Source organism: Bacillus rossius, chromosome 2 (genome assembly GCF_032445375.1).
Source record: "Bacillus rossius redtenbacheri isolate Brsri chromosome 2, Brsri_v3, whole genome shotgun sequence".
Lineage (NCBI taxonomy): Eukaryota > Metazoa > Arthropoda > Insecta > Phasmatodea > Bacillidae > Bacillus > Bacillus rossius.
This window is the reverse complement of record NC_086331.1, coordinates 30,716,658-30,739,581: the sequence shown is the minus strand read 5'-3', so window position 1 is coordinate 30,739,581 and position 22,924 is coordinate 30,716,658. Positions and strand designations below refer to the sequence as shown.

General features: G+C 41.6%; 1 protein-coding gene across 2 annotated transcripts in view; it reads left to right on the top strand.

The window, feature by feature from the left end:
* The window catches only part of LOC134529220 (uncharacterized), a 168,574-nt gene that overhangs the window by 54,880 nt on the left and 90,770 nt on the right, over nt 1–22,924 (top strand). For both annotated transcript variants that reach the window (XM_063363093.1, XM_063363094.1), the window contains exon 2: nt 14,753–15,774. In XM_063363093.1, coding sequence (XP_063219163.1) covers nt 14,767–15,774 — 1,008 coding nt within the window. In that variant the 5' untranslated portion in view covers nt 14,753–14,766. The remainder of the gene's footprint in view (nt 1–14,752; nt 15,775–22,924) is intronic.

Sequence of the window (22,924 nt, the reverse complement as noted above, 5' to 3'; positions counted from 1 at the left end):
CTTTTTCCCGCATCTCTAGCATAAAAATTACGGATTTTCAAGATGGCGGCCAAATGACAAGATGGTGGGTCTGTCTCGAACAGGTGGTGCTATTATTACTTTAAATTAAAAAAAATTACAAGTCCAAACATGCATGTAATTTTTATATATACCTTATTTTATCTTCGGTCTGGTAAATGTCTCGATGGCTGAGCGGTTAAAGGCGTATGTTTTCCAACCTAGAGATCAGAGCTGCGATGGTTCGAATCACAGCGTTTCCAATATATTTTTCATAAAAAATAAAATTTAAAATGTCGATAAGGTTCTTAATAACTATGGTAGGTAATGGAACATCGACCTTATGTGATGAGACAGAGCGACGCTGGCGCTCTCTAGGAACAAACGACAGAAACAAAGTCGACGGTATCCAAGATGGCGGCCTGCGGCGGAACAAAAAAAATCAAGAGCGATGCTGGCGCTATCTAGGAACAAACAACAGAAACAAAATCGACGGTATCCAAGATGGCGGCCTCCAGTGGAACAGAAAAAAATCAAGAGCGACGCTGGCGCTATCTAGGAACAAACAACAGAAACAAAGTCGACGGTATCCAAGATGGCGGCCTGCAGCGGAACAGAAAAAAATCAATATGGCTACAGAGACGAACATTTCATCATGAGTGGGGCGCTCGATTTACAGATGGCGGATCCAAGATGGGCGCTATGATCTACTTGTCCCGTTACGTTATGTCCCGTTACGCTGTGTCCCGTTACGCCTGCTGCACGCACGAAAAAGTGTCACGTTATGCACATCCAAGATGGCCGCCGTGACGTCATAATCCAAGATGGCCGCCGTGACGTCAGAATCCATGATGGATGTCGACAATCTTCAATCCACCGCCTGAGGCCTGATCTCGGAGCCCCATTTACATACTACTCTTGTAGACTCGTATTCTTGTAGCCTTGCAGCATTGTAGTCTCATAGACTTGTAGCTTCGTAGCCAAGAAGCCTATAGCCCTGTAGTCTCGTAGCCAGTTGCCATGTAACATCGTAGTTTCGTAGCTTAGTAGCCTCGTTGTCTCGTAGCTAGTTGGAGCCTCGTAGACTCATAGTCCTGTTGCTGTGTAGTTTTGTAGTCTCGTAGCCTCGTAGTCTTGTAGTCGTGTAGCTTCGTAGCCAAGTCGCCTTGTAGCCAAATGTTGCCGGAGCAGTTAGGCTTAAGACAACAGGAGCCGATGATTTTGTAGCCAATGACTTTTGGAGCCAAAGACTGTTGGACCAATAACTTTTGGAGCCAAATACGATTAGAACCAAAGACTTTTGGAGCTGATAATTTTGGAACCAATTTATTTTGCACCCAAAGACTTTGGAGCTGATGACATTTGAGGTTATTGAATTTTGGAGCGAAAGAATGTAGAAGCCAAAGACTTTGGGAGCCAATGACATTAAGTGCCAAAGACTTTTAGAGCCAATGACATTAAGAGCCAAAGACTTTTGGAGCCAATGACATTTGAAGCTAAATACTGTTTGAGCCAAAGACTTTTGGAACAGTTGACTTTTGGAGTCAAAGACATTTGGAGTCAAATACTGTTGGAACCAAAGACTTTTAAAACCAATGACATTTCGAGCCAAAAACCTGTGGAGCCAATGAATTCTGGTGCCAAATAATTTGTAGCCTACGAATTTTGGTGCCAATGACTTTTGGAGCCAATGACTTTTGGATTCAAATAATGCTGAAGCCTAAGACCCTTGGAGTCAAAGATGGCTGGAGCTAAAGACTTTTGGAGCCAAAGACTGTTGGAGGTATTGTAGCCTATCGAAAAAATTGCCGATCGCATCCTACTGAGTTTGAATGTTCGTGATAATGTACTTCCTTTTCGTTAAATATATGTAGTCAAGACTGTATTATCGTATCCTGCTATTTAGATCGTATCCCTGTAGCGAGATCGCTTCCCTGAAGTGATATCTTATTCTCTTGACGAGATCGTATCCCTGGGGCGAGATCATATCCATATGACCAGATCGTATCCCTGCGATGAGATCGTATCCCCGCGTTGGATCGTATCCTATTTAGTTTAATTTTCGCCCATAGCTAAGTACATTTCGTTAAATGTGCTTCTTTTTTGTCGACTGTGCTTTTAGTTGTGCTTCCCTTTTGACGAATGTGCTTTCTTTTTTTATTGTAATTCTTTTTTTTTAATGTGCATCGATAAATCTTTACTCAAGACATGATTGGCCTCATGGTTCGGAGACGACTAGTCTATACGCCTGACCTTGAACGTGTCATAATTAAAATGTTGGTCGCATATCGACCAATAATACCTCTTGGTTTGGAGAAACTTGGTCTATAAACCGAATATTGTACGTGACCTGGCCTCGTAGTTCGGAGACGCTTGGCCTATACATGATTTTGTACATGAACTGTTTAAAATGTTCGCCGAGAAAAGACGAAAAATACGTCTTGGCTACTGACTGAATGTGTTTAACCACCTGCTGGATATGTCTGGCTACCAACTGGAGATAGCCTGGCCACCTACTGGTCATGCATTCCTGGCTACTGCATAGACGTGTCTGGCCACAGATTTGACCAACCGAATGGCATGCAAAGCTTACTTCAAGACGTGGCTGGTCACCGATTACGTGCCTGGCCATTGAATGGACATGCCTGACCACCAACTGGATGTATCTTGCCACCTACTGCATGTGCGTTCCTGGCCACTGAATAGGCGTGCCTAGCCACCGACTGGATGTGACTGGCCACCGACTGGGCGTAATTAGACAACCTGCTAGATGTGTCTGTCCAACCGACTGGATGTGTATGTCTGGCCAGTGAATAGACGTGCCTAGCCACCGACTGGGCGTACCTTGCCACCAAATTGACGTGTTAGTCTAACCAACCGACTGAATATGTGTATATATATAATACTGTAAAAGTATTTGAATTTTAGGCTGGTATTCCAAGACACAGGGGTTTAGGAGTTGAATATTCTAACCGTATTCCTAGTGCACGGTAGGACACGGCCAGTCCCTTATTTTTGAGGAACGGATTTTGGTGTCCTGTGCGTTGCCAAACGTTTGCCCAAATTGCGCGCATGCTCAGATTTCACTTTTTCTTTGATATCGTCAAGATGACGGAACCGCTTCTGGTGCCATTAACTCGTATATAGTCATTTTTGTGATGATCGAGGGACGTACGAAGCGTGTTGGTGTGCCAAACGAAGCTTTATGATAACGAAACTATCCTGGAATACATTTTATACACTTTGATGGCCAAACCAAGAAATAATCGCAAATTAAAAAGTACTTGAGAAAATTAGAAAGAGGGTTCTATTTTTGTACGACGGTGCTGCTGTCTTGAGTATTTTTGCCATAACAGTTGTATCGTTGGTTGCGAAACGTCCGCTAAAATACGCTGAAACCAGTTTATAGCCTCGCGCAGGGCACAGTTTATTAAAACGGTTGTCGATCTAGTTGCATTACTGGGATTCTGTTTTGGACACGTTCTGGAATACGGCCCCCGCGAGTTAGGGTTTACGGTTGTATCCCAAAAAGGCAGTGCTTTGGAATACCGCCCTCAGCCTATCGCGAAATGAATCTGTGAATTTCTCCTGCGTCTGCCTCTGGCCATACTTGTTCGTCATGGTCGAAGGGAGGAAGGAAGGATGGAAGGAAGGATGGAAGGAAGGGAGGGGCTGTGGTTCCCTAAACGTGGGAGCGCCTAGGGACGCAACTCGCCGTAGCAGCCGGGCGCGAACCGGGTCAACGTGACACTTAGCAGCGCGGCCTCGCGCGGTCGCGTTCGGGCACCCCCCCCCCCCCCTTCTCAACCCACGGGACCCAGGGGGCACGTGGCTCCGCGGGAAGTGTTCTGCACCGACCTTTCCCGGGTCGCTTCTCTCCGCCACCACTTGCCACCCAAGGCCCCGACCCACACGCCATCTTGTTCACGGCATCGCTTCGCCCTGAAGATGGAGTCGCAATGCCATGACGAGCACGACACGCTCAGCAGCCGACGATCGCATACAGGGTCACCGTGACGTCGACACGACAAAACGCGCGCTCATAATTTCTTCTTGTCGTGCCGCACGGCGGAAAGCAAAACCGATAACTCACAGAACTAAACTTCAAAAATATTTTCCCACGTGGCAAACCTTTATGCTGAAAAAAACAAATTTCTTTCTACGTTTGGGTATACTTTCACGTTTGTAGTGTGACTTAAACTGTTTGTTACGTTTATTTTTAATGTTCAGCTTAGCTAACAGCGAAATTATTTTCCGTCCCATAACAAAATGTCTATACCTTGCTTCCTCGTATCTAAAATAAAATTTATCTCACTTTATGCATTAGGCGACAACAGGAAATTAAATATTTATATAGGGCATACACTATTTTAGGCGCATTATATACTGTATTTTATGGACACATTTGGTTTGGAATAATTTGCCGACAGCCGTATTAGAGTTGTCGTGGTATTGTGACCCTGCGCAATCAACTGTGTCTTGCTGGAACGATGTACGCCGCCTATTCGATTTGTCGTGTCGTGTTGGTCGTGGCATTGTGATCACAGCTTAAGGGCTATTTCTGTTAACTCTGGACTACCCCTATGGGAAGGGACTAGAAACATTCGCTGTTTAAACTACCTGCATGCAGTCTTCTGTATACTAGAGAAAATGTTACCTGTTCATTGTCTGGTGTATTGTGAGACCTCTTTAATCAGTTAACTACTGATTCCACACTTCTCTGGTAGAGGGTTTCTCACTGCCCCACAGTGCTCCTCGTTACCTGTGAGCCAATAGCAGACGCAGCAAGTTGCTATGTGTATTTCAATTCTAGCTTATCGCGAAAATCGTGACGTATTTTACGTAAAAAACAATGTTATGTCGTAAACACTATAAACTGCTATATTTTTCTATTAAGATCACAGGATGTTAGCATACCGTTGGATTGATACTAGTTTCGTTATTTTGTGACAGTTAAATCTTTTTCCCAATAACCTAGAATTTTAATACGTTGCATTTCATGAATGTTTTGCTATGTCACAAAATTTTCAACAGATATTAACAAAGCGTAATATAATGGGTAGAGACTGGAAAAATTCGCAGATTCATTTCGTGATATGTTAACATTCAAATAATTATTCCTTTGTGCTGCTTTTGCCATTCGTTCAATTATAATCTGAAAGAATCTGGGCCAATTAGAGACTCACAATCATAGAAGAATCGTATCACAGGTTACCCATTCGAGACAACTCTCAAGTTAGCAGCCAATGATGAGGGAATATTTGCACAAGTGTGCAGAGGACTGTGGAGCCTATCCTAGAGGTCAACGAAACCTCTAATTATTCTAGTCCCTACCGGTAACTGATAGCAATGACAAGAAAATGAAACATCAGCTTGGCGAGTGAGACCGATCACAGAAGGGGCTGGTATTCAGAATTATTTTGACGTAACGTCTAATAAATCGATGAACGCCGGCTGCACGCACGAAAAAGTGTCCCGTTACGCACATTTTTCCGTTACGCTGTGTCCCGTTACGCTCATTTTACGCTTGCGCCGCATCTATCTCTCTTCCACTCGATTGGAACAACCATCGATTTGACTTTTTCGAGGCACATTAAACTTGAAACACTCCCATTCGTTTCCTACTTTTCCTATCATCGTCCTATCCTTAACAGAATAACACAGATTAAAAGAAGTTAAATAGCAAACATTTATAAACGTTAAAGTTAAAATAATCTCTTCGTTAAAGTAATAAACATATTTGAATTAATGAATGCAAATGAAAGTAAATTTATCAATTAAATTGTAGATTTCATTTCACTCCTTCTTTGTATCCATACAAAATAGTGATAATTCAATAAAAATGATTCAATTTTATTCATAAAAGTATGCAATCATTTCATAAATGTTTTGTTATGACGTCACGTTAAACTATCGTCCGTAAACCGACTTTACAGACAACAAATTCTTTATTCAATATACTCGTGGCTTTGCTCACGATTGTAAGGGACAGTCCTGGGCCACACGCGCGCTGCTCTGAAGGACTCGACGTGTCCTCCGAGCCTGAAAGAGCCTGGTGACCCGCCGAACCTTCTTCCAGGCAGGGATTGTGGCTTGTGGTTGTTTCCCCGCTGTTTACAGTGAACCAAGAGTTCCAGTTCCAATTAAATAAGTCATTAATAAAACATCTTAAAAGGCTAATTTATTCTTCAATCCTAGCATTAATTGAGACCTTGAAATCTTTTAATACGAAATTGATAACACAGGTCTACAAGCAAAATTTTGATTTGATAAAAGTGGCTAATCTTAATGTTTTTCGGGTATGCTGAAACCGAAAATGATGTCCGTTTATCTCCATCACGTACAGTTTTTTTTCAAAACCATATAACATAGTAGCAGGTATGTAGCATACCTATATGTATATAATAGACATGGAAAGTGTAGTTTTTGTTCTTCCTTGAACGTTTGGTAAGATGTTAAATACAATAACATAAAATGACGTTACATACAATACAATATAAAATATACTAAAATAATCAATAAGTAGAGACCTGCAAAATTCGCGGATTCATTTCGTGATATGCTACAATTCAAATAATTATACCTTAGCGCTGCTTCTACCATTGGTTCACTGTTGATCTGGAGGACTGGGGGCCAATTAGAGACCCTCACTCATAGAAGTGCCGAATCACAGGCCACCCAGTCGAGATGACTCACAAGTCAGCAGCCAATGAACAGGTGGCATTTGCCCGAGTGTGTAGATTGTAGTAGAGTCTATCATGGAGGTCACTGAATCCGCGAATTTTGCAGGTCTCTATCAATAAGTAATAAATTCTAATATCACTCACCCTCAGTAGGTTTTGTAGGCATGAAGCTCCAGGCACAACATGTACAGACAGGAACTGAGATAAATGGACACAATCGGCTGACAATTTTTAGGTTTTCCCATGTTTAACAATACTAAATATATAAGTCCATACACATATCAGAGTGGCAGAGTACACAATCATTTCACTTAAAACGTTTTCTTTTTTCTTGGAAAGTTCTGCGTGTGCGCCTCCGTGTATAGGACGCTTCAGATGATTCACGATGTAGCATCCAACAATACTAGCATATTCACATTCCACCTACCTTGATATTTACGTTCCATCTACTTGATGTCTTGGTGGAACCGTTCGCCTTGTTCGTCACTGACGTTCCCCAAGTTTTCCGGAAAATTGTTCACATGCGAGTGTAAGAAGTGAACCTTTAGACTCATCCTGCAACCTTGTTGTTAAAACGCATGCAACATGCGTTCCACGATACTTCTGTAGTTCGGATCCTTCACGTTACCGAGGAACATCTCTACAACCTCCTTGAAACAATTCCAGGCTTCCTTCTCCTTCTCATCCATGGTCAGAACAAATTGTGCATCTGCGAAAAGTTTTCTGATGTCTGGACCTATAAAGATCCCATCTTTCAATTTGGCGTCACTTAAACCAGGAAACACGGAGCATAAGTACTTGAAACATGCACCTGCTTGATTGAGAGACTTAACGAATTGTTTCATCAACCCGAGCTTTATGTGTAGAGGAGGTAGCAGGATTTTGTCAGAAGGAAGCAAACTGTCTCTAATGAAATTCTTTTCGCCTGGCAACAGAGAATCTCTTGATGACCTTTTTTTTTTAGTGGGAATTTCTGTCACGGTCTCCACAGATCAACCACTTATGCTCATTATAACGAATTCTGTCGAGAAGTAAAGTATGTTTCTTTTAAATGTACCGAATGACCAACCGGAACAGAGGCATATGTATTGCCATTGTGTAATAAAACGGCCTTCAGACTTCTTTTAGAAGAGTCAATGAATATACGCCATTGATTTGAGTCATATTGTACACCAAATTGGCCCATCAGTCCAGGAATGTCTTTACAGTACACAAGATTCTCATCCTGTGCAAAGTAAGGCACAAAAACTGTTTCGCGATGTCGATACCATGAAAAAGATGTGCCTGGTTGTAATAAATTTTTTGTTATTAAGGCGGGAGCTAAGTAACTGAGCAGCATCTTTCGAAAGGCCAAGATCTCGCACTAAATCCTTCAACTCCTGTTGTGAAAAAAGCTGCGGTTCGTTATCTGAACTGTCTGTTTCGAAATCACTGTTTGATTCATACTTTTCTACGTTGGAAGCTACCCCCTCTATTTCCCAATCAAGTTTGTCCATCAGGAGGCTGAGAAACTGGCAATACTGGACCGTGTGGTACCGGACGACTAGCAGATTCAAGTTAATGAGCTTCTGGTTTTTGGAATTGAATCAGGAATTTGCAAACGGTACCAAGTTCCTGTAAGTAGATTGTTGAGAAACAACAGAAAACATATTATTGTCGACCTTTTGCAAGTTCCACATATATTTACTAGTCCGTATATCATATTTCTTATACAGTACTTGGTTCCTTTTCTTGCTGACAGCAAAGAGAACACTTTGGGGATTCGGAATCTCGTATAACATGAATTTGCTCATAACGTGGACTTGGTACCTTTTGCAAATTCCTTATTCAATTATAACCTTGAACATCACAGGTACAAAAGTAACAGTCATCCCCATGGTTTTTTTGCTCCCTCCACATCATTGGGATGGCAAATCTAAACGATTTTGCTTCTCGTTTGTACCACAAGCGGAGTATTTCTATGGAGCTATGGCATACTTTGTGAGGAGCCCACACTTTATCTTGATCACCTATTCTTAACCCGAAATATGCATAATATACCTTCTTGACGAAATCGTTTATATTTCGTTGGTATTTCTTGATTGTGTACTCACCACAGATAAAACAGAAGTAGTCTGGATTGGTAAGACAACGACGATGAGACATCTTTGGCAATTACAGTTTGAAACGCACAAACTTTTGTAACCACTTGCACGCAACTACGTGTATTCACTTCACTAACACAACTCGACTGGCTGACTGTGAGAATGAGAAGCCACATGGGCTCCAAAGTCCAGATATAACAAGTTTAAACCGGTTTAGCTTCCAACACTGACTGATGAGGACAGATAAGTACGTTCCTGTCTGTACAGGTTGTGCCAGGAGCTTCATGCCTGCACCACCCACTGCGAAAGAATAATGCCTAATGCAATGTAGAAAACGTTTAATGACAAACAATAGTAGTTAAAAGTGTAAAAACTACAATTTTTTGACACTATTTTTGTATACATATTTTTTCATTCATTTTAATTAGCAGCATTTACGGAAAAAAACATACACTACTAGTTACAAGTTAACGAAATACACGATATTATTTTTTATTTATATTTATTTATTTAATTATTTTCTCCCTTATTTATTATTTAATTTATCATTTAATCAATTATAATTATAAACAAACACAATCTGACACAAGTGAATTAATTCATGTATGTATGTACTTATGCATGTATGCTATACAACTGCTACTATGTTATATGGTTTTGAAAAAAAAACTGTACGTGATGGAGAAAACCTGATTTCATTTTCAGTTTCAGCACACCCAAAAACATAAAGATAAGCCACTTTCATAAAATTAAAATAAAAAAATTTGTAGACCTATGTAATTAACCGTTCGTGGAAAGCCTTTGTTGTTCTTTTTGAGTCCATCATTCATAATTTTCTGGAAAAACCTAATGTTTTTAGAATTTTGGTAAAAAAAATCCTCATTTAAAAATTTTGTACAAAAATTAAGAGTTTAACGACAAAAGCTACGCACGAACGGTTAATTCAAAACTTGTATCGTATGACATAAACATATTATGATTTCATGCTAGAATTGAAAAACCTTTTTGCGTTTAAAGTTTATAAAAACATTTGAATAAAAATTTTAATAACAATAAGTGGTAGTTTTATTATGAATTTATTAAAATTTTTGAGCAAAAACACGAAATATCATTAATTCAGTAAAACATATACGCCACTTATGTGGTCTGTCTATAACAGGTGTGTAATTGTGTTAGTGAGGTGGAATGATAAATGCGTCGCTCGTTGGTGTTTCTAGCGCGGTATCGCCTATAAGCGCAAGGCTCTGTAAAACACACAGTCATTCTGTTTCTGCCATGAAGAAATGAAGACAAACCAGTAATGCACGTACCTATGGTTAGGGACTGTAAAAATTCACGGCTCCAAGGACCTCTAGGATAGACTCCACGATCCTGTACATACTTGGACATATGCTACATTCTCATTGGCTACTTACTGACTTGTGAGACCTGTCCACTGGGATGCTTCCGATTCGATAGTTATTTGAGTGAAGGTTTTTCATTGGCTCAAAGTTCTTAAGATAAACTGTGAGCCAATCACAGAAGCAATATGAAAGTAGGTGTGTTTGGATTCTAGCGTAACGCAAAATGAATCTGCGAATTTTTCCGGTCTCTATACTGTTGTTTGTATGTGTTATATGTTAATTTCGCGTAAAATAGTGGTTTTCTTTATCATGTTATATTTACGTATTCAGAACACAATAAATTACTAGGGGCATGCAGATTTTGCGAAAAGATTTCGAGACTAGATGAAAGTTAAAACACTGTAGCATCATCTGTGTTTCGTGATTGGGTGAGTTTCTCCCAGGTACATATCGATTGTAACAACACCAATCACAGTGTTTCAGTGCGGAAGTAAACGCATCCTGAGTGGCTTGGTCAAATAAGGCGACGACTTCTCTCGCAGACGGCCGCCAATTACAAGGAAGAAACCACAGGTGCGGGTATACCTTGCTGCAGTCTAATAAGTGTTCAGATCTTTTCGCGAAAAATGCCTGCTCCTATAAATTACCGTGTATATATAGAGACCAGAAAAATTCGCGTGTTCAGTGACCTTCAGAATGAACCCTACAGTTCTGCGTATACTCGGGCAAATGTCACCCACACATTGGCTGCTGTCTTGTTAGAAGTCCCAACGTAGTAGCCTGTGATTCGATACAGCTTTGGTTGAGTGTTTCTCTTAGACCCAGATTCCTGCAGATGAGTTTTGAGTCCACAGCAGAGGCATCAGTAAGGTATAACTATTTAAGTTTCAGCATTTCGCGAATACGTATTCGCGAAATTTTCCTGTCTTAGGTATACAAAATTATACAATTATTGTATGCAGCGAGACGCCAAACTTCAGCAGTCTGAATTTGCACTAGCTAAAAAAAATATAAATCTAAGTGCTTCAAGTCTACTTTGCTAGCCAATAATTCATCGAAATAATCGCGGTTATAAACAATGCAATCTTGCCGGTCTCTACTAATTACGCGCACTTATATGTAGAGACAGATATTTTTCGCGAAAAAAAAAATTCAATTTCTATTAGACTGCAGCAAGGTATACCCGCACTAGCGATTGGCGGCCGTAAGCGTGAGATGTCGTTCCTTTATTTGACCGAGCCACTCAGGACGTGTTTGCTTCCGCACTGAATAACTGTGATTGGTGGTGTAACAATCGACATTTACCTGAAAGAAAACCAACCAATCACGAAACACAGACGTTGCTACGGTATTTTAACTTTCAGCTAGTCTCGGAATCTTTTCGCGAAACATGCATGACCCTACTTGCATGGAGTACAATCTGGAACTAGAAAATAACGCATACGTTGCAGGTCTGTATGTGCAGGCTTTGGTGTACCACCTTTAGCTTGTCGTGTGTAATGCGTGCTATATACTTGGCAGGCAATTCAAATTACGCAGCTGACATTTATTCATAATTTTCACCAAAAAAAATATTCTTGCCTGAGAATGTTCAGACAGTAATAACATATTTGTTAGTATCGATGCACTTGTTTACAGTGCTTCTAGTGTTATAAAATTACATTGGAAAAACAAAAGTGTGCCAAACCCATTTTGTTCCTTCAAGCATGGTTTCAAAGGTGAAAAATCTATATTATAAGAAACATAATTTGCTATTTTTTTTGCTTGGTTAAATGTAGTTGGTTTTCAGGCTACGTAACTATACTACTATTAATTTAGGGGGAATCAAAGCGAAAAAGTGTCTTATTTTACATACATCGATGGTGCTGATGTGACAACTGTTTTTTGTCCCTTCTCGATGTTAAAAAAGTTAAAAATAAATTTTTTTTAAAAAAATCTGATAAGTATATTTGGAATTAAAAAATAGAGGAAATAATACCACATACCTATTTCACACCACATAAAATGTGGTGGTCAAAACACGTATTGCAACGTAATGTGAAGCTCTGTGTTGTTACATCTGCACTTATTGCCTGAATTGCCTTCTGTGTTTCCGTCTGTAGTAACTTGTGATGGCGCACGCCACATACGCTCGCACACACGCATGGTAACACAACGGACCGGCATTCCGTAGGGCATGCACGCGTGTCTCGGTCATCACCGCACTATGTCTATGTCTGCGCACGGATAATCGTTACTGTTCAGTTGCACTTTACGTCTAGTCGACAAAGAAGCAGCTAGAGGCAATAACCGTAATGGGAAGATTAATTCAAATCCTGCGTGTGGTTACGGAGTCTGCTCCATCGAGCTGGTACTGGTTTCCCAACAACATCGCTCCACTTAATTGTTACGTACTATGAACGGTTCGTGCGACGGGGAAGATTAAGTAGAAAGGTTATTTTTAACATGCATTTTGCTGGTTACACTGTACTTCATAATAAACCTCAAAACATATGAAATTTCGAACATACAAAAAAAATTGGTTGTCTGTAAAGTCGGTTTATGGACGATAGTTAGGGGCAGGCGATTTTCGCGAAAAAACCTGAACGTCTATTAAACTGCAACAAGGTATACCCGCACCATCGGTTTCTTCCTTGTGATTGGCGGCCATCTGCGAGAGAGGTCGTCACCTTGTTTTACCGAGCTATTCAGGACGCGTTTGATTCCGCACTGACTTCATGTGATTGGTGTTGTCACAATCGACATGTACCTGAAAGAAACTCATCCAGTCACGAAACACATACGATGCTACAGTGTTTTAACTTTCAGCTGGTCTGGGAATCTTTTCGCGAAATATGCATGGCCCTAACGATAGTTTAACGTGACAACGTCATAACAAAACATTTATGGAATGATTGCATACTTTTATGAATAAAATTGAATCATTTTTATTGAATTATCACTACTTTTTATAGATACAAAGAAGGAGTGAAATGAAATCTACAATTTAATTGCTAAATTTACTTTTATTTGCACTCATTAATTCAAATATGTTTATTACTTTAACGAAGAGATTATTTTAACTATAACTTTATACATGTTTGCTATTTAACTTCTTTTAATCTGTGTTATTCTGTTAAGGATAGGACGATGATAGGAAAGTAGGAAACGAATGGGAGTGTTTCAAGTTTAATGTGCCTCGAAAAAGTCAAATCGATGGTTGTTCCAATCGAGTGGAAGAGAGATAGATGCGGCGCAAGCGTACAATGAGCGTAACGGGACACAGCGTAACGGAAAAATGTGCGTAACGGGACACTTTTTCGTGCGTGCAACCGGCGTTCATTGATTTATTAGACGTTGTCACGTCAAAAAACATGCTTATGTCAAAAGTTAAAGCATATACAACACAGAAAAAAGAGTGGAATAATTTGTCATAAAAATAATACAACACCAACGAGCACAGTGGGCTGACAACGACGAGACAGATGCAACAAAAACAATTAACAAAGGGGAAAAAAAGAACATGGACAAGACATTGGAAAACAAAGGAACCCAACCATGATACTAAACGTATAATGTGGAAAACGCAACAACAACATATAGACGCACTGACGAACCCAGCGATCTGACAAAACATAAATTCTGGACACCACTACCGCGACAGCACACAGGCGGACACAAAAGCATGCGGTTGTAAAAAAAATGTATTTTTTTTTTAACATGACGTGATTATTCCCAGGCGTATCACGGACTTGATAGGATAATACAAAATTTTCAATCTCCTCGGCTTATTCAGTTGCGGAATAAGATTCTTTCGGCGATCGGAGACGTTAAGGAAAACAATTCCGCGATCGTGTGCAAAGTGTCGTGAAGACTTAAGAACGGTTAAGTTTTTCTGTGAAAAATTACCACTTATGCAAACTGAGAATTTTGCGTAATCATTTAACGATGAACTTAATAGCTCAAACTTTTACTTGCGTTGCTTCTGTGATCGGTGGACAGACGTTTTTTGGAGGACTCTGCGCGCGCAACACAACGTTTCAATGAATGGGACACTCAGCAGTGACTTTGGAGCTTTTATAAGTGAAATGTCTGTGGCAAGGCTGAAGTCGAGTCCAACAGGTTTCGTGTTTGTTCAGTCAGAATATCTTAAGCTACGCCGTTCTGAAAATTTCCAGGGGCTCCGAAATAGAGTTTTTGATTGGCAAAACCGGTTGAAAGTTGTCGCTCAACATGGTTTGAATGTTTTTATTCTTATTTTCGTCGAGGAACAGTTTGTTGGTGTGTTGGATGGCGTGGCTTACGAAAGCTGGCAAGAGATTTCGCGCGCGAGGTAGGCGGACCCCTAAGTCGGGCCGACGGCGATGTGCCAACCGTCAAACAGGTTTCTCCCGTAGCCAACTTGATTATTTTTATTATTATTTTTCGTTGCTGGCCGCACGAACAGTCGATTAGAGCGAAGTGGAAATTTTTTTTGCTAAATCATTTGGCGACGGCCGTGGCTGCGATAACTTGCTCGTTCGTGTGACTTAACGTGTATTGGTACGGGGAAATATGGATTCTTCAAGACCATGTAAAACTCGGGTCTAATTTCAAAAGTTGTAATTGAAATACAAGTTATGACCTAGGAATGCAGGTGTCTGACGACGGGTTTGCCTTGTTGCAGACCAAGACTATGCCATGAAGACCGAGGCGGCAACATGGGTGGCCACCGCCGTGGGGTCGCCGCTCATCATCGTGGTCCTCTGCTGGACGCTGGTCATCTACCACGACCACCGCCGCCACTGGCAGCCGGTGGACCTGCTGGTGGCGGCTGTCGTGGGCCAGGGCGTGGCCAAGCAGGCGGCCACCTTCTGCTACGCCGTGCTGACGCTGCTGCGGCCACTGGGTGGCCAGCAGCCGCTCTGCTCCGCCGTGTCGTGGCTGCTCAACTCGCTGCACTTCCTGCAGGCGGCCACCCTGGCCACCCTCGCCGCGTCCCGCATGCTGGCGGTGCGCCGCCCGCTGCGCTACCGCCAGCTCGCCAGGCGCACCCACGTCACCTACCACGTGATCTCGCTGGCGGCGCTGGCCGCCTGCCTCGGCGCGGCCGCCGTGCTGGCGGAGACGCGGCCCGGCGCGGCCTCCTGGCAGGGCGGCAACCTCACCGCGGCGCACCGGGTCTACTGCGTCTTCCTGCCGCATGAGCTGGACGCGCGCTACGCCGTGCTGTCCGTCGCGGTGCACGCCCTGCTGGGGCTGGCCACGGCGGCCGCGCTGGCGGTCACGGCCGTGGGCTGGTGCCTGGCGCGCGGCCAGAGGGCGCGTGTCCCGGCCAGCCGCGAGGCGCAGCTGCTCAAGTCCGACGCCTCGGTGATGTCCGACTCGTCCCTGGGCTCCGCCAAGCAGGACGACGAGAAGGCGCGGGCTCGCGGCGACCAGCAGCCCGCGGGCGACTCCGCGGCCAGGCGCCTCGCGCGCGGCCCGAGCCTCGAGGAGATGTACGACCACATCTACGCGCTGCGCTGGGCCACCGAGTCGTCGTGCATCTCGTCGTCCACGTCGTCCACCAACAGCCGCGCGCCGTGCCTGGCGCGCCACCAGGCCGCGGCCAGGGGCGCCGCGAGCGTGCAGTGGGAGGAGCTGCGCATGTGCACAGCCGTCGCGGTGCTGGGGCTCTGCTACATCTTCAACCACGTGCCGGCCCTGGTGAGTGCCCGCCTCGAGGCCGCCGGCTTACGTTTCCCTCCTGCAACGACCGAACCCGGAATTACTTACACATTCTGTACTTTTACAAAAGATTCCTTTCCAAACCAGCTTCTAACAAAATTTTTGAAATACTACAAGAAATATATTGTAACTTTGGTCAAAACATGGCTATGGTTATTTTTGCATACACGTTAGTTGTATATAATAGGGCATACTGAAACTGGGTCCGGGGCGAGGAGCGAGGAGACTGTCCGAGCTCTGACGTCACGTCCATCTCTGACGTCACGGCGGTCATCTGGGATGAGTGTAACGGGACAAAGCGTAACGGGATATAACGTAACGGGACAAGTAGATCACGGCGGCCATCTTGGATCCGCCATCTTGGATCCGCCATTTTGGATGACGTCATTGTGTTCTCGAACTTTCCGCCCTTTTGTTTTCCGCCATTTTGAATGATGACGTCACCGTTGCAATTTCCGTTACGGCTGCCATCTTTAACTTTTTTATTTATTATCCGATTTTAATGAAATTTTTTTTAAAAAATAAAAAAAAATTAAATAATAAAATTTTAATAAAATACTTATAAAAAATACTTTTACTACACGGAGTTCGGAGTCCTCGATTCGACCCCGGTGACGGCAAAAAAATAAAAATGGCGACCGATCCTTCCCTCACAGTGGACTCAGGTAGACTGACTCCCACCACTTTTTGTAAAGCATATATATCGTCACCTAGTATGACGTCATGTCCGCCATCTTGTCTTCATTGCTGGAGACCACAATCTTGTTTTCGTCGGCGAGAGTGTGCTGACACCATGTTAGTTTAGTTCTTATCCGCTAGAGTGCAGTAATCATTTATTACTGTGACACCCGCCATCTTGAAATTTGGCCGCCATCTTGAAAATCCGTAATTATTTAGCTAGAAATTCGGGAAAAGTTACAAAATTCATTAAATAAATCACTCATTAATTTACATATTGATTCGATCCGCTCCTGTCCTCGGTTCGATACCCGATCGATGCAATAATGTTTAATTTTATGTAAAAAATAATTATTTATGTTCAACATTCGTAAAGAGTCTCTAAATCCTCTACGACCATCATCCTATCAGACATCAAGACCAACATATTGGTAATCCATAATTTTTATGCTAGAGATGCAGGAAAAATTTCAAAATTCATTAAATAAATTGACAATAAATATACTGATTGAATAGATCGACTAAGGTCCTTGGTTCGATCCCTGGCCGATAAAAAAAAACAACTTTAAATTTTTTTAAAAGTACCACTAAAGTGTTAGGTTTGAGAAAATAAAAACACCGTAAGTTCTATTAAAAAAACTTTTATTACATACATACTACACTACTACAAGTACAAAAAAAATACACAGAAAAATTACTAAAGTTTTGTGGATTTCTCGATTCAAACAGTCTTCTTGTTGTATGGACCAAGTCTTTTACATGACTTAAAATGTCCATTCAGTTTATCAGGTCGACATATTGGTACACCACAATTTTCACACAAAGACGAATTATCAACCTCATTAAAAGGACAGTGATATATTTCGTGTCGTTGTGCACTTTGAATATTTGCCAATGTTTTGTTACAAAATATACAGCTTGATTCCGATGAATGTACAGCCATTCTATCACAATTCCTGAGGTGTCGTTTTAATCTTCCATATTGTACAAACTTGCTTAAACACCTGTTGCACTGATAATTAATACGTTCAGAGTTATTACTACAATTGTGTATTACATAATCCCGTAATTTCAAGTTTTTGATCTTCTCACAGTACGTGCAGTCGGATGATGGAACACCGCTGGATGCTCCTTCTTTCATCAATGACACTGGAATTGTTGACAACCATTGTAACACTGCTGACATGTTAACTTCTGAAGCCGTTGAGGTCTGCTCTGCAGAAGATGTTGCACGCGTCGAAATCTCCTGCTGTGCTGAGAGAGCAGGTGTAGCTGTAGACGTCGTTGTCATCGTGCTCTGCACTGATGATGGTAGACCTTCGATCCAGGTTGGTGTATATAGTGGTAATGATGCCATCGAGTTCTCAAGATTAGCTAGATACCGGTCTATTATGTTATACAAGTATAACTATCCGATCCGTTCATTACCGCAGCCAGAGACGGACTGAAGTCCACATCACCAGGGTCTCACTTATATAGACTCATCAGTCGGTACAACACATGAGTCAAAACAAGAACCATGTTCATTATACTCACACTTAACTTTCTCGGAGCATTTTTTATAATGAAGATGTAAGCTATCAAGACGTGAAATTAGTTTTTTGCACTTATTGCACTGAAATTGTATTCTTTTAACATTATAAGAACAACTGCTTCTTTCATGTCTGCGAGCATTTGAGGTGATAGTAAATGATGCGTCACAGTATTTGCACTGACGCAATGTACGCTCTTCATTAGTTGAAGAATCCATTGCTGACGATGAAACTTCGGATGATGGTGGTATCACATCTGTTGAAATCTCCTCCAATGTTGACGTCGTCGTTGCCAACGGGATCTGCACCTTCTCCATCGTAGCTGTCGTCAAGGTTCCCGTAGACGATGGTACAACCTCCGAGTTCGTCGTTAAAGACGGTAAAGATGCCATCGAGGTCTCAAGAACAGCTAATTGACACGACTTATGCACCAGAAGAAACAAACTAGGTGATCCTTACACCGCCGACGTCAGTAACAAACTGAGCGTCCTGCTGTTTAGGACTCGCTTATATACATGCACCGTATGGAATAATACGCTAGTCAAATCAAGAACCATTTACAATAATACAAGAGTCAAATCTACAAATTAAAAAAGAGGATCATTTTATCGAAAAAGAAATTCGATCTCTCCAATATACGCCAGGCTCCAAGAGCTACAATTCACGTCATCAGATCCATCTACATTTTTCTCCTATGCTTCAATTGACCATTAGCTGCAAGTGCTCCGACAGCTCCATCAGCTCCAACACGTAATGTACGCAATGTACGCACAATACATGCAATTTACATGCAATAAATGTAATGATCACACAGTACACACAGGAAACGGAACGTACACACAGAACACACAGGAAACGGAACGTACACACAGTACACACAGGAAACGAAACGTACACACAGTACACACAGGAAACGAAACGTACACACAGTACACACAGGAAACTAAACGTACACACAGTACACACAGGAAACATAACGTACACACAGTACACACAGGAAACGGAACGTACACACAGTACACACAGGAAACGAAACGTATACACACAGTACACACAGGAAACGGAACGTACACACATACAGTAGCGGAAACACACAGGCTTAGTTGGAAATCAGAATACAAGAAATAAAAACACTAAATTTTTACTTTCAATATTTAATTACTTCTCAACATTACACAAATACAAGTAAAAGAAGCCATTATTGTATGTAGCCAGCTTTCCTCAGTTCTTTGAGTATGAAGGATATTTCTTTGATGCACGAATAGTTTCCTGCACAAAGCGAGCCATGTAGAAGTCTTAGCCGGTCAACCAATATGTTTGGATCTTTCCATGATGTGTAATCAATCTCTTCTACAACCATCTTACTTGCTTGTTTATTATAAATACTGTTAATATCACAATCGTCCCAGTGATCATAATAAGCATTATCAGATTTATTTATTATAACACGACGTTTCCATCGTTTCGGTCTCAGGACATCGCCACATTCTTCGATCTTGTCAGCTCTAGGTGCTTCATCACAGTCTATGCCTTTGTCAACAGCCTCAGAGTCACTGTAACAATCACTGTAGAAGACATCCCCTTCACCCAGATTACCGGATGAATTCGCTATCGATGATGTCGAAGTGTCTTCATCGTCTTCATGCTTCCTTTTTAGGAGTCCATCATTTTTTACAAAGAATGGAGGATCTACTGAATATAGGCTTGAATGTATTCTCACTTTTCACGGTGTTGATACTTCCATTAGTTTCAGTCTTCCCGAAGCCATTAGCATCCTTCAATTTATGTTCTTCCTCACGATCGGGTGAGCTAATACCATCACGCTCAGGACAAGGAAAATTATTGTCGTAATGCAGATAACTCTTCTTTAGTCTAGTGGATCCATCGGTGTCCTCTATGCCGTAAGTAGTCTTGACTTTACATGTTCTACCATGTCTTTTTAAGCTGTCAATTCGTGTTAACAACCTGCTACAACGATTACAGCTTAACATGTTGCGTAGTAGGTTTCTAGCGCAATCATTCTTCTCATGACGTCTAGCATTCCTTCTCATGGCAAAATCCTTGCCACAGTATCTACAGCGGCTTCCTTCCGATTCAGCTGCAGATAACAAACCACGATCCATGGCAGCTTCTGTGACTAATGTTAGATACAAACTGTCAGTTTTCTCCAATTGGAACCATTTCTTAAATAGAGTTTTTGAAATATTTCATCAGCGAGAGTTAAGTTATCTAATGCAAAGCAAATTGATGCAAGTAGTTCTGGCTGTCGTCAACAGATGTCGCCACGTGTTGCTTGCAGGTAAATAATATCTATTTCATTAATGTGGGATGCGGAACGCTCACTATCGATCGCAAAGGGAGGTTGGCTTCGATAGTATCCAAGGAGAAAAAAGTTCGTCCTTCCTGCTAGTGCTTCTCAGATTTCTCACGGTCCGCCATCAGGATTGCGACGTCACGGCGGCCATCTTGGATGGGTGTGACCTTGACCTTTAACCGAAACCGCAGGGATGATCGCAAGCACATGGATTAACCATCAAAATATTGATAAGAATAATCAGGAACACACGGAGAAAACCATCATAATATTGGCAAGAATAATCAGGAGCACACGGAGAAAACCGCCACAACTTTTCTTTGACATCATAAAAATACAAAAAAAAAAAATAATAAAAAATAAAAAATAAAAACGAAAAAAAATTCAAACATTCTGCTAGCTTGTGAACTTCTCATTGTTGAGCAAAGATAGAGTTCTAGTACTCTACTATGAGAAGTTCACAAGCTAGCAGAATGTTTGAATTTTTTTTCGTTTTTATTTTTAATTTTTTATTAATTTTTTTGTATTTTTATGATGTCAAAGAAAACTTGTGGCGGTTTTCTCCGTGTACTCCTGATTATTCTTGCCAATATTATGATGGTTTTCTCCGTGTGTTCCTGATTATTCTTATCAATATTTTGATGGTTAATCTATGTGCTTGCGATCATCCCTGCGGTTTCGGTTAAAGGTCAAGGTCACACCCATCCAAGATGGCCGCCGTGACGTCTCAATCCTGATGGCGGACCGTGAGAAATCTGAGAAGCACTAGCAGGAAGGACGAACTTTTTTCTCCTTGGATACTATCGAAGCCAACCTCCCTTTGCGATCGATAGTGAGCGTTCCGCATCCCACATTAATGAAATAGATATTATTTACCTGCAAGCAACACGTGGCGACATCTGTTGACGACAGCCAGAACTACTTGCATCAATTTGCTATGCATTAGATAACTTAACTCTCGCTGATGAAATATTTCAAAAACTCTATTTAAGAAATGGTTCCAATTGGAGAAAACTGACAGTTTGTATCTAACATTAGTCACAGAAGCTGCCATGGATCGTGGTTTGTTATCTGCAGCTGAATCGGAAGGAAGCCGCTGTAGATACTGTGGCAAGGATTTTGCCATGAGAAGGAATGCTGGACGTCATGAGAAGAATGATTGCGCTAGAAACCCACTACGCAACATGTTAAGCTGTAATCGTTGTAGCAGGTTGTTAACACGAATTGACAGCTAAAAAAAAAAAACATGGTAGAACATGTAAAGTCAAGACTACTTACGGCATAGAGGACACCGATGGATCCACTAGACTAAAGAAGAGTTATCTGCATTACGACAATAATTTTCCTTGTCCTGAGCGTGATGGTATTAGCTCACCTGATCGTGAGGAAGAACATAAATTTAAGGATGCTTATGGCTTCGGGAAGACTGAAACTAATGGAAGTATCAACACCGTGAAAAGTGAGAATACATTCAAGCCTATATTCAGTAGATCCTCCATTCTTTGTAAAAATGATGGACTCCTAAAAAGGAAGCATGAAGACGATGAAGACACTTCGACATCATCGATAGCGAATTCATACGGTAATCTGGGTGAAGAGGATGTCTTCTACAGTGATTGTTACAGTGACTCTCAGACTGTGATGAAGCACCTAGAGCTGACAAGATCGAAGAATGTGGCGATGTCCTGAGACCGAAACGATGGAAACGTCGTGTTATAATAAATAAATCTGATAATGCTTATTATGATCACTGGGACGATTGTGATATTAACAGTATTTATAATAAACAAGCAAGTAAGATGGTTGTAGAAGAGATTGATTACACATCATGGAAAGATCCAAACATATTGGTTGACCGGCTAAGACTTCTACATGGCTCGCTTTGTGCAGGAAACTATTCGTGCATCAAAGAAATATCCTTCATACTCAAAGAACTGAGGAAAGCTGGCTACATACAATAATGGCTTCTTTTACTTGTATTTGTGTAATGTTGAGAAGTAATTAAATATTGAAAGTAAAAATTTAGTGTTTTTATTTCTTGTATTCTGATTTCCAACTAAGCCTGTGTGTTTCCGCTACTGTATGTGTGTACGTTCCGTTTCCTGTGTGTACTGTGTGTATACGTTTCGTTTCCTGTGTGTACTGTGTGTACGTTCCGTTTCCTGTGTGTACTGTGTGTATACGTTTCGTTTCCTGTGTGTACTGTGTGTACGTTTTGTTTCCTGTGTGTACTGTGTGTACGTTCTGTTTCCTGTGTGTACTGTGTGTACGTTCCGTTTCCTGTGTGTACTGTGTGTACGTTATGTTTCCTGTGTGTACTGTGTGTACGATTCGTTTCCTGTGTGTACTGTGTGTACGTTTCGTTTCCTGTGTGTACTGTGTGTACGTTTCGTTTCCTGTGTGTACTGTGTGTACGTTCCGTTTCCTGTGTGTACTGTGTGTACGTTCCGTTTCCTGTGTGTACTGTGTGATCATTACATTTATTGCATGTAAATTGCATGTATTGTGCGTACATTACGTACATTACGTGTTGGAGCTGATGGAGCTGTCGGAGCACTTGCAGCTAATGGTCAATTGAAGCATAGGAGCAAAATGTAGATGGATC